We start from the raw sequence: 16599 nt of genomic DNA, 5'->3' as shown, positions 1-16599 counted from the left end.
CAGGCTATATTCATGACTTCAGCTTCTCTATCCACAGAGAACAGCTGCCAGAGAAAATTATACTGGGCTTGGTCAGGAATAGACAAGCTGGTCTGTTCCTTCCAGGCATCTCACACTACTATACGCACAAACTACTAGAGCTCCTCTGCACTACGAAGGTGTTTTATGTGTACTAATTTATAGCTTACTCACCAAATCCCCTAAGCCTTGGTGGCTGATTGGCAATGGTAATAATACCATTAATGAAACCCTGACAAATTTCTGGGAAGCCTGGGATTCCTCAGAAACACATCTTGAAAGCACTGTTATCCTTTGCTCTCTGGGGTCAGATGGATTAGGGTCTTCAGTTGTTGCTGAGCTATCACTTCCACCAATAACTGGAGGATCAGAAGTTGCTATTAACCCAATGCCAAATATATTTCTCCAACTGTAGTAAACCTCCATCAATGTTAAGAAAGTCCCCAACAATTAAGAAGAACTGGCAGAGATATTAAGGAAGCTAAGAAACTATACCATTAAATTTCAAGGTTTACTTGCATACAGTTTAATGTTTGTTAAAAGTAACAGGTCATATACAGCTATCACAAGCAATTTCATTCAATATTGATCCCCCCAAAAGAGAGAGAGAGAGAGAGAGAGAGAATATGCAATAAAAGTAGGCACATATTGTTTTTGAGAAATGGTGATCATCCATTTCATAAGCAATACAATGGTAAAAATCAATTGGCAAAATTATCTCAAATTTTATACTGATTGAAAAGTTAAAAAGGACAAAACATGTGAAAGTCAGCCTTTGGAAAGATTGCACTACTAAGATGGATGGGAGTTTTACGTTTTACCAATGTTAGGAATTTACATTGCACACGTTTTCCACTTCCTACTCTCCCCCCCCCCCCCCGCCTCATTTTCAGCAATTAATTATGAAGTGTTTGCAATAAAAACAGATAATCTGAAGGGCTTTTCTACTGGAATGAGCCCAAAGGAACAATATTTGAATATGCTGCTTAGTCAAGCTAGAGACTTCTGTTATTTTTCATTTTTAAAACAGGTTCTTTTTCTTCACAGTTCCCATCATGGTCAGTTCCGCAAATCAGCTTTCATATTTTACGGCCCTGACCTTCCTGTGTCACTAAGAAGTGCCAGCAAATAGGCCTCCACTATTGGACCACACAAGGCCTTAGTTAAAAGGGGGGAAAAAGTAATTTCAACATCAATATTTTACTCTAAAAATTGTTACCAAACATTGATTTTTTTTTGGCTTGAATACATCCAAGATATTCCTCTGCCCAAGTTAACAAAAAAATTAAAAAGGGACATTGAAATGGCTTTTAAAGAAAAATTACAAAATTCTGTATTTAAGAATAGGCAGCTGTACCTTTTTGCTATGTACTTTGGCCCTCATATTCCAAAGAAGTTAAGGCCTGATAATGTGACACACACAAACCCCAACACTCAATAAAAGTTACAAACATTAAAAAAAAAATAAGTTTTATACATGATAACATTTCTTAATGTAGACACCGAATATAAAATCAAGCTGATGAGGCGAGCAGATATCTTCCATTCATTTCAGCTGGATTTGAGCAGGAAACATACCAAAGCTACAGTTAAATATGCAGACATATTTAAAAATACGGAACCCTTGAAGTCAAAGCAATTTTACTTTGGGTTGCACTTACTTTTGGATCCAATGAAACAGAGACACATGTCACTTATGATTTACACACTTATTTTTAGGTATTTTTCCAAATTTAAGATAGTAGCTTGCCAAAAACATTTTGAGCTATGAAGAAAGAAAGGTCATTTATGCCATTTACCAAGTTCAGTATTAACAATTCCATTAAGACAGCATAAATAAAAAATCACAGTAATTGTATAGATGCAGCAAAGCAAGATGTAACAAGTAGTTTTATTTTCTTGTTGCAAAGTAAGAATAGGACTATTACTTGGTCCCCAAGACAACCATCTCTCTTTATATATCACAGCAACACTATTTGGCTACTGACTCCTTTTAAACCCTCCCCCCCACACACACACACACCACCACCCTTTCCTTCCCACACACTTTATCTCTTTTGGAGTATATATTTGTGACTACGAGTCAAGCTCAGTTATAAAATTACTGTTTAAATTCTGGGAATAAAGTATGAAACTATAACATAAGACCACCTTAAGTGTTCACCTCTAAAAAAGGCCAGCACATGGCAAAAATCCATGACTACAGTTTGAGGGCCTCCTGACTATAGCACAAATTTTGCAGTCCAATCTCTACTTAATTACAGTATTAAAACAGAGCCTCTCCTGAATTCATGCATTTATAGACTGAACCAGTCTTCTTCGGCACATCTTGAGTTGCTGATACAAACTCACTAGATACACATTATTGTATTCAAACCCAAGCATCACTTTATCGGCTGTTCTGAAATTCTTTGTTGGCACAATTCAGTTGGGAACCTCTGCTACACATTCCCATGACAGTAGAAGACTTGACTTTACAAGATGAAGCCAAGCTAGTGTCTCCTTGATAATGGCTGGTGTATACTTTTTATTATCCCTGCTTAGCATGGAAATTGGAGGCTGGTTATAATTGAAATCATACTGCAAAACATTCCAAAGGCACCACATTAAGCAAGACAAATTAAGAGACCTCTTTTCTGGCATTTGCATGTCTTATAAGAAGGCTCACACAGTGCTTTGTCATTGTTTGCTTAAACATGGTTTGTTGAATAAGCCACAATTGGCTGGGGACACACATCATAATCCGTGTCTGCTGAATCACAGCCTATTAAATAAGCTACAACTAGCATAGCTTTACAGTGTAAAAGCTTGGGTCACACAACATGCTAAGCCAGGCAGAAGCTGTTATGCCATAGCATGATATATGAACCTTACCCTGTCTCATTAATAATCACATATTAATGGATTTTTCTTAACCATATGCATATCAAATCACAGTTAAGCATTTGCTTATGTTCTGAAATTTTCACTTAGTGCCTTTGCATTACCCCTGACTAAAGTGTTGCATCTGTACCAAGCAAAGCCATGGCTAGATCAGTTTCAGCATCTTTTGTTTTTAAGATGAAAACTCTGACAACTGCCTTATCTTCATTATGGGCTTGTTGACAAGGAACAATATCCCAGGATTCCTATTTCTTCCATACCATTAGCACAACTGATAACAAAGCTAGGACCAATTTAGCGAGTATAGTTAAGTCACATAAACTTAGGTTTCCAAGAATTATACTAAAAGATAAATCCTCCTTTATAGTGGCAAATAAGAGGATACCTGTCAACAATAAAAAGAAAAGTAACATCTTGGTTTGTTATATCAGTTGTGGTCAGAGAGGAGAGCAAAATAAACTCATAAATACAAGAATCTGGCTTATCATCTCATTTGAATGGGATTTATACATTTGGAATCTTAACTTAAATGCCAAGAATAATCAAACTGTGCAAATCGTGACTGTTATGTATTCACCAAACAAGAACTGCTGAAACAGGATACAGTATTTCAATTTAAACACCATTCTATAGTTTTAATTAGTTCAAATTAAGCCTCCCTTAACTCTTTAGTCCAATAACTCTTTTATCCAATTAAAAAAAAACAACTTTTTTTGCAGCAGAGAGGGGGAGATTCTCTCTAGCCGTTTTTCAATAAGAATATTTAATTTGTGGCAGCTGACTCATTTCTGACCTAACCAGTTAAGTTCTATACATATCAAAACGAAACCAAAGCTATTTCATCTTTCAAACTTTTAGAAATCTTAATTCAGTATATATAAAAGCAGTATAAAAAAGTGATTATGCAACATAGGCAAAATCCAAAACACTCTTACTAGAAGAGTTGTCTGTTAGAGATCTGTATGCAAGCTATATGAAAACAGGAGCTATATGAAATCCCAGGGCAGGGCAGGACATGACTCCAACAACTGGATATACCAGTCTGGGCTATCCTATCAGTCATGGAACCATTGGGCTTAGATTCAGGCACAGAATCCATATCCTGTTGACTGCAAAAAAAACTGCTTCCACGCACCCAACATGGGTCGGAAAACATGCAATCTGGTCAAGAATATTATCATTTTCACAGATCAGTTGTGCTGTGGTGGTGGTGGGGGGGATCCATATCTCATGGATCCTCCCTAAGGTCACCTGCTTAGATCCATGGTCAGAAGTTGTGCATACGTAGTATAAATTTTGATTGCCTTCCAAGGAACAATAAAACATCACTCACCTCACCATTTACAAAGTGCTTCTGAAACTCGTCACATGTAACAGACGTTGGAGAAAACCCATGCAACTTATTTTCAGACCCTGCCTTTCTCTTCATGGAATTAAAATGAACATTGTTATATTTGGTATTATCATTTTCAGGACAAAGTCCAAATTGGTTAAGGCAGGGTAACATTTTTTTTGTCATTTCCACTCAAGTGCACCACTGACTGTTGGAAATTTGGGGTAAGTGCCAGATGCCTTAAGTGCTGTTTGACAGACAAACACTTTTGTTGATACAACAGAATACAAGCAAAGACGGTTTGCAAACTTTGCCTTTTGATTTCATAAATGAGCACATGTACTGTAAAAGGAATAAATTATCAGCATACAAAAGTCAAACTCTGTGAAGCCCTAATGATACACAATGTAAAACATACTGTTCTTGTACCTGCACATCCTACCAGTAGACTATTTAATCATAATTTGCTTCGGTACATTAAAGATAGCCTTCCCCGACCTGGAAACCTCCAGATGTGCCCTCCCTAATCTGCAGACAGAATGGCAAACACATCTGGAGGACGTCTGGTTTGGGAAGGATGCAGTATGAGGTGTAGACTGCTTCTAACTGTAAGTTCAATTCCTGTGCAAATTGCAATGTGGCTAGTCTTCTCAGTGCCAAAGTTAACTGTAACTTGATTATAATTGGAAGCATTTGACTATGATTTTTTTTCTTTTTCGGCATGCTTATTGCTGTAAAAAAAAGCCAACCTTATAAATCATTGTGCAAGTATTTTAATAAGATTTGCACACATTTCAAAAAATTCTATTGTGTGACTCCCTGATCTTGGGGTTAATTCAGTTGTAGAAGAGTCAAGTGAAGAGGTCACTGAAGAGGTAAGAGATGCATCAGATGGTTTTGCTGGAACATCACTGTCCGAGTCCTTCTGCCCAGATCTATAATTAGTCAAAGAGCCTGACCTTTGGGGAGTGGTAGTCCCCGATTTTCCTTCAATAATTTCATCTAGGGCAAGGAAAAAGAAAAATTTAAAAGCTAGGACAATTTGAAAAAGTAGTAAGTGAAAAGGTTAAAGTTGCCCAGTTCTAAGATAAGATAACCTTTATTTTCATTTTTTTTTTACTGTGGGCACAACAGCACATATCAAAAATGAAATTTAGTTGCCCGCTCTCAAAGTGAAACACATACATGACCTAACCATACTATATACACACACATGTATAGACCCACACCTCTATATATACATAATAAATATTAAATACTTGAGAGTTCACAAGGTTAATGCTGTATGGAATGAAACTATGGCTGAATCTGGATGTTCTGCTGCGGATACCACGAAGCCTCCTCCCAGAAGGCAACAAGGAAAACAGGTCGTGAAGAGGATGTGTAGTGTCCCAGATAATCTTACGGACCCTGCTCAAGCAACGCTTCTGTGCTATGTCCAAAATGAACATTTTACCATTATTACTGTTTATAGTTGGCTGCACAGTAAGCCAGGCGTTTAGACTAGATTTCGCAATTTTATCCATCTAGAGAGTGCTTCCCCAGGTTCTGGGACAGGCAGATGTTGTTGTCTGATGGTGTTAAGTGGATGCAAGGATGGATGCAATTCCAAGTAAAAGTGCCTTTTGCAACTGACTTATGGGGATTTTGTCAATGCCAAGGGTGTTCAAGTGCTGTTCCAGATCTTTTGGGATTGTGCCTATTACTATTAATTATTATTAACATTTATTAGAAAGATTTTGCTAAATTTAATAAAAGCTCATCTTTTTCCATAAGTGGCCAATCCATTAGAAAACAGGTTGCCCGGGTGTTTGCCATTCCACTGATTCTGAATATCTAGAGCAGACATGTCAAACACAAGGCCCAAGGGCCAAATCCGGCCCGCAAAGTGGTTTTATGTGGCCCGCGAAGCCATCCTGGAAGCAGTGAGGGAATGGCCCCCACTGCCTTGGCCCTGGCCCAGAGAACCTCCTTCTGCCAGAGACCCTCAGATCTTTCCCACTCCTGCCCAGACCCCCATAGGCACCCTTGATGCGAACGATGTAGAGCTGGCCATGCCCACCCAGTAGGCCATATGCACTCTAGCCACGCCCACCCAGTAGGCCACGCCCACCCTGGCCATACCCACCCGGCCCCCTGAGGGCAACCGCAATGCTGATGCGGCCCTCAATGAAATTGAGTTTGACACCCCTGCTCTAGAGTCAGGAAATATATATGATAGCTGTGTTAAGTTATGATCAAAAGCCTTTGAGACTCCACAAAAAAACCTTATTATTTATATGCATCAACATATATAGTGGATGGATGAAATATTTTCCCATGTGGTGCTTTACGGCAGTTTCTGATGATCCTATCTGTGCTGACCATGAAGCATATATTGCTGTTGGTTTGGAGATACTGGATGAGTGAGAGAAGCAACATGAGATCCCAGCTACGTTCAGTTTTTATGGATTTTAACTTTTGCAATTAATTTTAAATCTGCAGTGGCATGATCCACACTAGCACCGCCATAAGTGCCACAGAAAGCAGAGAGTTAATCTTTATTTCCCCATTTATAAATGCTACATAAGAGGCTGCCTCCAAATAACCAATTTCACATACCATCAATGCTACGGAAGTCCAGTAGATAAGTCCTGCTATCCACCTGGTATAACTGCAGGCTCATTTTGGAATATGTGCCTGTTACTGAATTCTTTCTCCGAACACGCAAGTAGTATGGATTTACAACCTAGGAAACCAAAGTAGAATCTTAACAGAAAACATGAAAAGAATCATTACATTGATTGTCAGTATCTCTATTTGAAATCACCATTAGTGTGGAGACAATTTAAGCAATCTCACCTTCCATTCATAATCCAACTGCTTGATTGCCCGACAAACTTCAGCCATTATGTCATTTGGCCGACTCTGACTCCGTATTCCTAAATGCCATTTAGCTCTTCTGACCCCCTGATGTTTGGACTTTTGCGGATTTAGCTCATCAAGTGTGTGGCGCGACCTTGGTACTTCAGCAACTAAAAATGGCACTCTTTCAGGGTGAGGTCGGGAAAAATGGTCATCAAGAAAGGAATCTGGTGGGCTTGTAGCTAAGTAGAAGTCTTTTGCTTCATTCATTATTCTCCTGTTATCTATAATGAGGTGATAGGCAACTGCTAAAGGATCCTGATGATTGCGATTATACAAGCAGCTTAGCACTTCCTCCTCTGTACATTCAAACTTATCACAGACTTCTTTTAAGGCTTCATCATCAATCATAGTTGAACTGTAAGAAGGATCTTCAGGAAAGAGGTACTTGGGGAGGTCTTGCTTAAACCATTCGTGTTCCCTAGAGGCAAAGCAAGAACCATTTTAAAAGCTAGCTGTTCAACCTTTTTGCCACATTCTACTGACAAAACATGCAAAGTACACAGAAAAAATATATATGCTAAAATAGGGTAAAAACATTTCCTCTTCCAATTTATATTATTTGGATTTCATTGAACTTGAAAATAAAGTCCAGTTAGATGCTGTGACTGTAATAATAACCACCTGATTCAAACATAATCTTTTAAGCAATTTTTTTCCTCTTTTTTTAAAAAATAAATCTGAAGATCTTAGCTTCAGATTTCTCACTGATACGAAATAAGTCACCCTTATAATTAAAACAGGCAGTTGGAATAAGTTACAGGACTACACTTACAATGAAATGTTAAATTTTTCTTTAACCTCTACGGTGTGAATATTCCATATGAATGTTATTTGTAAAAATATTCAGAGCATAATTAAACACAATATAAAAATTAAGCTTTAAAAATCAACATAGGACTTTAAAATATTAATATAAGCTGTTTTTTAAGAAACACGAAATTTCCTGCAAGTGCTGCTTTTAAAGAAAATTTCACAAAGGTATCAACAAATCAAATGAAATTGGGAATACAACATAAAATAACAATATGCTTTTTATATTGGTACATTAAGTACCTTTTAAAAACAATTCATAAATTTGGAATGTGTTTGTTTTTATTGAGTTGGGCTATCCCCAAAACACAGAAATTATAAACCAAAAAGATCTGATTAGGAAAAATGAGAATTGTAGAGCAACTGCATCAGGGGAGAGTAAACCAGTTTGTTCAGGGGCAAGGAAAGTCTTCCGGGTTGGGGCCTGGAATGAGTTTCCTGACTTGCTAGTTGGCTGGAAAAGGCTTTCTAGTAGTGTGGTGTCATCACTGTAAAAATAGGATGAAAAATCTTCACTCAATTTTTTTGAAACTGGAGGGAGAGTTAAAATTTGGAACAGGACTGCTTTGTCTCCCAGAAATCTCAAGTGCCTATTCGCGCTTAAACTGCTTCTCCATAAACCCCCAAACTGAGTAAAAATTAGGGTGTCAAATTTTCAAACATTTGTGGGGGCCTTGGTGCTCTCTTGAGCTTGGCTGTTTTCATTAACAAATTAAGTAACATCATCAGTGTACCAAAGACATCAAACTTGTGACGTCATGTGATGTCACGCAAAGTATTGGCACTGTTTTGCCATTGCCAGCAATGGGGTCAGACATCAAACTTGTGACGTCATGTGATGTCACGCAAAGTATTGGCACTGTTTTGCCATTGCCAGCAAATGGGGTGGGCGCGGCTTCCACGTGACGCGACCAGCCGGCAGTTTGACACCCCTGCTGTAGTTAGTTCAACCCTGAGCTACAAATACTTTCTTCTTTCAATTTCAAACATTTTTACCACAAAATCTTGGCCATGTGCTTCTATGATCTTCTAGGAGCTACAGGTTTGATGACACACAGTTTGAGCAATGACTATTCCTGTGCTTGGGGAATTCTATAACACAACATTAGTTTATTTTCTTTCTTTCTCTCTTTCTCTTTCTTTCTTTCTTTCTTTCTTTCTTTCTTTCTTTCTTTATTTCTTTTTTATACCTTATAGTTCCTATAAGGTGACTCTGGGCAGCCAGATCAGGTCTTGGCTTAATTTTATATATCATAATTTAAATGAAGACAAATTTAGTTCAATTCATATGCAAAGATAATGTGCACTTAATTCAAGTAAAGAAATAGATGCTTTCTATTGCAGATCTAATCTTTAGGTAACCTAAAACAAACATGACTTCAGAGTGTACTGGACTCAAATTTTGATCCAACTCCCTTTTGATTCAACTCAGTCTAATCACAAAATGGCTTGATAGGATAAAACAACCAAGCCAATGTGAAGCCAACAATTGAATAAAACTTGCACACCATTTTAGAACGATAACTGTATCCGTGACAAAATCAGATGCTGTAAGATACCTTATATCTTTCACCGTAGCTCTCTTCATAGGATCCACCTGTAGCATGTGTTTCAAGAGACTAATTACTGCTGAATTTAAGTACTGAGGCGTATAAAAGATACCATCACATATCTTCTTAAAAAGTGTTGGCACATGATCATCATCAAAGGGAAGAGTTCCACATAATAAAGCATAGAGAATAACACCACTGCTCCAGATATCTACTTCTGGCCCTGCGTATAACCTGTAAAATGGATATCATAATAATTTTTTTCCAAGTAAAAAATACAACATAAACTACTGTTATACTGGATTATTAGCCTTTTAGCAATGTTTGTGAAAGACTACATAAGCACTAATATTCATGCAGTTAACTCCCGACTTTTAATATAAAAGAACAAAATTGGTATAATGGGCTGATATAAGTCCAACATTGTCTACTGAATTACACATTGGTAGCATGATACAGCTTCTCCCCTTCTCTGAGCAGCTCCCTTTCTATCTAATTATGCTTAATCTAGGATCAGTCATTGTTGTCTAAAGCAACAGAACCAAGCCCTTACATTTCAGAAAGTAGTTAAATGCAAGCTTTGATTACTTTAGCCCTCATTAGCATTATGTAGTGACTAATTTAAGGTAAGAGGAATAGGAAAATTTAAGGTAAATATAAGATGGAATCATTTCCCTCACATGGAGATGATGCCATTCAAAACACCATGCCCACTCGTGACTTTATTAGCTGCAGTTAAAGCATAGATCATATTCCACTGAGGAATTGTTAAAAACAAAATATGCTCAGGAGTTCCTTGAATGAAGAGTGTGGTTCAAATGCAATTTATATTCAGCAATGTAACATACAATCACACAATTGCATTGTGTATAAAGTAATCTGGGAGCCCTGAAAGCATTTTCAAAGTATCGATGAGTCTTTTATCAAATTGCCAAATTAAAATGCCAGAAAGAAAACCTTCTAATCTGGAAAATGTGTTTCTGACAAAATACATCATGCTATAATTATTCTGAGCCAAAAGGGAAACCAGTCTTGGGACCTTGTCAGACCGCAGGTATTTTTTGCAACTTCAAACAAAAGAAAGGAGGTTTTTGACTTCTTCAAGGGTCAGGAATTTGTATGTTAAAAACAATTAAAATTAATATCGGCAAAAACATATTTTTGAACTTAGACAAGTCAGAAATTTGTTTGCACATCATGGTCCAACACAGAAGTGCCTTCTTCTGCTTCCTGAGACCTTTTCAAAGATACTTGGCACATTGTGATTTTCCATGAGAGAAAGACAATATATACAATTATATTAAACATATTAATCATATTAAAACTTATTAACTGTATTCCATTTTTATTATTAAAGTATAATTAAAGTATAATAATTAAAGTATAATTATTAAAGTATAACAAAAAGAGAGTCTAAAGAAGATTCTGGCCCACCATTCAAAAGTTGCCCTCAGTCCACAAAATCCTAGGCATCGGTGATTCAACATATAACATGCACGTCACAGCAACCCTTGACTTCTACGCTCTTTCCCCTCATCTCCTCCTCGCTGCCTGAATGATGAGTTTGGAAGCTTTTAATTTGCATTTTTTCATAGTTTGTCATATTGTCCAGAGTAAAAATCATTCTTAAGAATTATAGTTAATAAATGTCTAAACAACCCAAATTCAAATACTATAATCTGGCTTGTTTGAAACACAAGGTCAAGCTAAAATTAAAATTCCTTTCTGGTATGCAGGACAATAAACATTTGCCGTATGTTATGTTAAGTCCTGGTTTGATGTGACGTGTGATCACCACAAACACTCTCTTGTGCACAGAAACACTTAAGATGAAATCAAAAGAAGCCATCAAAGCCAGGAATTTCAAAATTCCAAACCTGGAAGTTTCTCAATCTACCTTGCAGCTTTAACACTGAAGAGCAGGGCTTTGATTTTGAGCATACATATATACATTTATCCAAGAAGAGAAACTACCTTCCTGAAATTACTTCGGGAGCAGCATAATTAGGAGAACCACAGCTCGTTCTCAAAAATTCTCCATCTGACATCATATTTGAGAGACCTGAAAATGCACAAGAGTTCAAATGAAGACCCACAAAAAAGATTAACAGATATTTAAACTTCTCAGGGAGAACAGATCATATCCTATTCAATGACAGCACCACAGGCAGGAATAAGATCAGCATCATATGTGTAATTTTAAAAAATGGTTCTCTAAATAGAAATGAATACTGCAAAACCTCGATAAAAATGTGACAAGAGTTACAGTACAAGACAAAATGCCCTCAAAGGATCAAGTTTTATTCTAAGTAGCTAATATGCAAATGCCAGGTGAGAAAATATGCGAAGAAAATTGCATTACTTTTTTTTTTTAAAAAAATTTGTTTTATCAACTTTATTGACAGGTCAAAAGCTTTCTTTAAATCAAGTATGACTCCTGGGGAATTTGTGATTATACTGATATAATTTTCTTGGCAACAATAAGGAAATAGTTCAATTATGTCCTTCTAGAATGTTTGTTCAGCTTACAGACCTGTAATTTCCTGGAAGTGTGTCATCTAAGTATAAACCAGGCCAAATTCTGCTTAGATTCTCAAGGTCAATAAAGATTTGCTAGATGCCGATATCTGACATTATTTAAATAAGATAAACTAACGAAGGATTTAAACATTACAATAGGAAATTGTGCTTAGTGGAATTTTCATAATTCAAAAGTTAAATATAGCCACATAGAGCAGGGGTGTTAAACTGCCGGCCCACAGGCCGGATGCGTCACACAGAAGCCACAACCATCCCATTGTCGGCAATGGCAAAACAGTCCCGATACGTCACATGCGCGCGCGCGCGAGAGAGAGATGCTAGGAGACTGGTGGTACTCAAATACTGCCATATCCTAAAAGTGGTAGTCTGTGAAAAGCCCTGCTCTAACGTATCTTTCCAGGTTGTTCAATTTTGTTCTACCTTGATGCCACCTCTCACATTTACCACTGAAGATTAGTGCAAATGTTACATTTATCAATATTACTTTTAATATATGGTATGTAATTTATTCTACTTTATATCTTTTTAGTTTTATTAATAATTATAGGCTAATGGGTTATTTATTACATTTATTAAAAGTGTTCTATGGCTATAAATAAAAGTGGTAGATTTTTGGTTAGTTTGGATCAGAAGCAATATGCTCCCTAGTGAATTAGTCTTAACTCTGTTCTACTGGCCTCCCAAAATCTCATTAAGATTTGGGTGCTGACAGCAGAGGGAAGAATGCTCCCCCCCCTTAAATAAAGGTATCACCTGCTCAATGGAAGGAAAATCTCTACAGGTATGAGTTAACAAGAGTTAAGAAGAGATCATTCACCAGCTCATAAAATAACTCTAAACCCATCTGTCTTTCTCTGCTTGTTTGTGACATGAGGATGTACATGCTCCTTTCTCATCTGAACATATGCCCCAGGTGCTATTCTGTCACTAAGTCTCTTTTGGCCCCCTGAATCAGTAGCTTAGTTAGAAAATAGAGGACAGGAAATAAGTGCTACGTTCTCCATCATCCCCCTCAAAAATGTCATGTAAATGTAGCATGTAACTCTACCAAACCAAAGTAAAATATTACTGTTAAAACCAACTAAGATAGGCAATACAAAACCTAGCCATCCATTAGATGGCAATGAAGAAAAGGAGACAAATCTTTGATGCTATCTATCGTCATCCAAGTAGCAATAGAAATAGCACTTAGGCTTATGTACCACTTCATAGTGCTTTATAGCCCTCTCTAAGTGGCTTACTCCTGAAGATGGTAGAGGACAGGAAGGCCTGGAGGAACGTTGTCCATAGGGTCGCGATGGGTCGGACATGACTTCGCAGCTAACAACATGAAGTGGCTTACAGAGTCTGCATATTGCCCCCAACAATCTGGGACCTCATTTTACCAACCTCAGAAGGGCGGAAGGCTGAATCAACTTTGAGCCGGTCAGAATTGAACTCCTGGCAGTGAAGAGTGAGTTAGCCTGCAATACTGCACTCTAACCCCTGCGCCACCACAACTCTGTATATACAGATATAACAACCTGATTTACAGAAAAATAGTGCAGTGCTGATATGTCCTTAGTAATTACTGCCAGGAAAAAAGATACGAAAAAACAATCAGTTTCCTTTGCTACCCTATGTAAATATACAAAATATACTGGAGTGTTCAACGCCAATTGCTAGAATATGTTGGCTATTTTTTTTAAATGCAACATGGCATGGCTTAGGGCCAGGATATCTATAGTGCCATCTTCAACCCATTAAATCAGCCCATCCCAGTCAGGCAAAGAAGGTGTGTTGTAGACCAGGGGTGTCAAACTGCCAGCCCATGGGCTGGATGCGTCATGCCAAAACCGTGCCCATCCCATTGCCGGCAATGGGAAAAAAGTCAGGATACGTCACGACACGTCACATGATATTGCAAGTTTGACACCCCTGTTGTAGACCTTTTAAAGAATTATTAAAGAATTCTGACTGGTGGAGTCTAGGAATAGAGTTTTCTCTGCTGTTGCTCTTGCCCTGTGGAATATTCTCCCCCTGGAGTGATACAAAAAAAACATGGCTCTGCAGCCTTATGTGGGAAGCCCAGAGGAGCACACAGCCATGAGGCAGTTAGCAGGGTGAGAACCTTCCCTTCATCTTTTAACTAATTTTTAACCAGGTTCAAAATCATCCTTGTTTCCTTTTAAATTATATATTTTTTAAAAAAATTAATTCTTATATGTCATTTTTATATTTTCTTTTACACCGCCCAGAGTCCCTGTCTGAGGGAGATGGGCAGTTAAAAGATGTGAAAAATGAACGAATGAATATTATGTAGATACAAGAGCAATCTGTCACAGTAGTACAAATAAAGTGATCATATTATACAAGGTAAAAAAAAACCCTGAACTTAAAAGCAAGAGTAACAGCTACATTAAACTGCACGGTTCCTAAATCTGCAAAGAAACATTCAATACTAGAAATAAAAAATCGCTTTGTGGAGTTATGAAATTCAACACAGGTATTTGAATGTGAACACTCGATAAACAAGCAAATTATAAAGATGCGCTTTAAACAGAACCTACCAAAATCAGCAATCTTGGCATTCATGTGTGCATCAAGTAGTACATTTTCAGGCTTCAAATCTCTATGGACCACCATGTGCCTATGACAATAATCCACACCAGAAAGAATCTGCTGGAACAGACGTCTGCTCTCCTTTTCATCAAGCTAATTATTTGAGGGGGGGAAATGTGACAAAAAAAAGAGAGTACATTTAAAAAAAACAAACCCACACATACACCACAAACCATCTCAGCATTACTGGCAAAGGAGAATTGCTAAGCACATTGATTTGTGCTTTAGATTGTAAGCCGCCCTGAGTCTTCGGAGAAGGGCGGGTTATAATGGGATTTTTTTTTAAAAAAAAGAATATTTTGCAGCATAATCAGAATCCCCAATGGGACTTTTAAAAGAAAGTGTATGTGGAAGAAAAGGGTAAGAAAAAGAATAAGTAAAATTAGGCAAGAGAAGAAAAAGGGAAAAGAAGGGTTTCTGAGTTTAGCAGTGTTCACAGGGTAAGTAAAAACAGTCAAGATGACAGCCACAGCTAACATTGAAGCACTTTCCCCTCCTTTAACCCCTGCTCATAGGACACATCTAAAAAATGAGAGGGACTTCTACCACATGGTTGTGGCCACAGTCCTGAAATTGGTTTTTTTTTACCACTACTCTGTGTATGACTATCTGATACTCCATCAACAAAGTTTACATGACTGGAGGGTGGTGGGATTAATACATCACAATCAAGAAAATATATGACACTCACTTTGTTGAAAGGGAGTTATGTAAACTGGTTTAAAAATCAACACTAAAACTTAATTGAGTAAGAATCTATGGAAACTGTAAAGTTATGTAACATGGGAACATATTATTTTCTGATTAAAAATTAATGCAATGTTACAATAATAGAAATATTAATCATTCTATTAATAACAGCAAAGAAACACAGCCAGTCTTCTTCCATTCTGGAATCTCAATGTGTGAGAATTTGCCCAACCTACACCCTCAAATCCCAAAGGTGTTTTTTTTCCCTAACCGTAGCTAATCCCTTAACAATTGTGTTACTAACTTAACAGCAGTGATTCACTTAATAACTGTGGCAAAAAAAGTCATAAAATAGGACAAAAATTCACTTAAACATCTCACTTAGCAACATAAATTTGGGGCTCAATTGTGATTATAAATCAAGGACTATTTTACTGTAAAGTAAAATTGAAAATTGAACAACAAATGCCAAAAAATATGTTACATGGATTACTGCTAAGATGTAAACGGATAATGATCAGAACTACTGATTGGAATACTTTCCAGAGACATTAAGAGCTAGACCTGGAAGATCCACTGATAGAGGTGTGTGTGTGTGTGTGTGTGTGTGTGTGTTTGTGTGTATCCATCTACATGTTTCTTCAGGTAGTCCTCAGGTTATGTTGGCAATCGAGACAGAAAGTTTCATGTTAAGTGATGCACAATGAGTAGCCCAATCACATACATCATCATCATCATTTTATTATTGTTGTTGTTGTTGTTGCTGTTGTTGTCGTTGTCGTCGTCGTTGTCATCATCAATTTTTTTGCCACTCAACTTGCTCCTAGTGACTACATCCCTTAGCCAATGGCCATCCTAGCATTCCCTGTTACTGTTGTTATTAGGTCCTTAAGCAAAGACCTCACCTGACAGCTATTTGGGGAGAGGCCCTGAAAGTGCATCCAGGCAAGTGGGCTGGCAGGGAAGAGATATGAGTGGGTGCTATAGAGCAGGGCTTTTCAACCTTTTCATTGATTGTACCACTTTTAGGATATGGCAATATTCGAGTACCACCTAGCAAGGTGTCAAAAACTTGATGACCCCAAAATAAAAAACCTGTTCAAAGTTGCAATTGCACTGAAATGACTTATCACCATTGTTCACACTTATGACCATTGCAGCATGCCCAGGGTCATATGATTTATATTTGGACACTTAGCAACTGATTCATATTTATGATGGTCACAGTGTCCCAGGGTCATGTGATCCCCTTTTGCAAACTTTTTG

The 16599-nt window shown here is 37.5% G+C and overlaps 1 protein-coding gene across 1 annotated transcript in view; it reads right to left on the bottom strand.

The window, feature by feature from the left end:
* Window positions 1-528: 528 nt before the first annotated feature.
* Window positions 529-16599, bottom strand: part of PRKAA1 (protein kinase AMP-activated catalytic subunit alpha 1) — a gene marked incomplete at its 5' end in the record, with an annotated part of 35401 nt that continues 19330 nt past the window's right edge. Inside the window, 6 exons of the mRNA XM_083354063.1 lie at window positions 529-5236; window positions 6836-6962; window positions 7076-7559; window positions 9511-9735; window positions 11476-11563; window positions 14592-14736. Coding sequence (XP_083210189.1) covers window positions 4992-5236; window positions 6836-6962; window positions 7076-7559; window positions 9511-9735; window positions 11476-11563; window positions 14592-14736 — 1314 coding nt within the window. The 3' untranslated portion in view covers window positions 529-4991. The remainder of the gene's footprint in view (window positions 5237-6835; window positions 6963-7075; window positions 7560-9510; window positions 9736-11475; window positions 11564-14591; window positions 14737-16599) is intronic.

Source organism: Vipera ursinii, assembly GCF_947247035.1.
Source record: "Vipera ursinii genome assembly, chromosome: 2".
In the NCBI taxonomy this organism is placed as follows: Eukaryota; Metazoa; Chordata; class Lepidosauria; order Squamata; family Viperidae; genus Vipera; species Vipera ursinii.
This window is presented reverse-complemented; position numbering and strand designations above follow the sequence as displayed.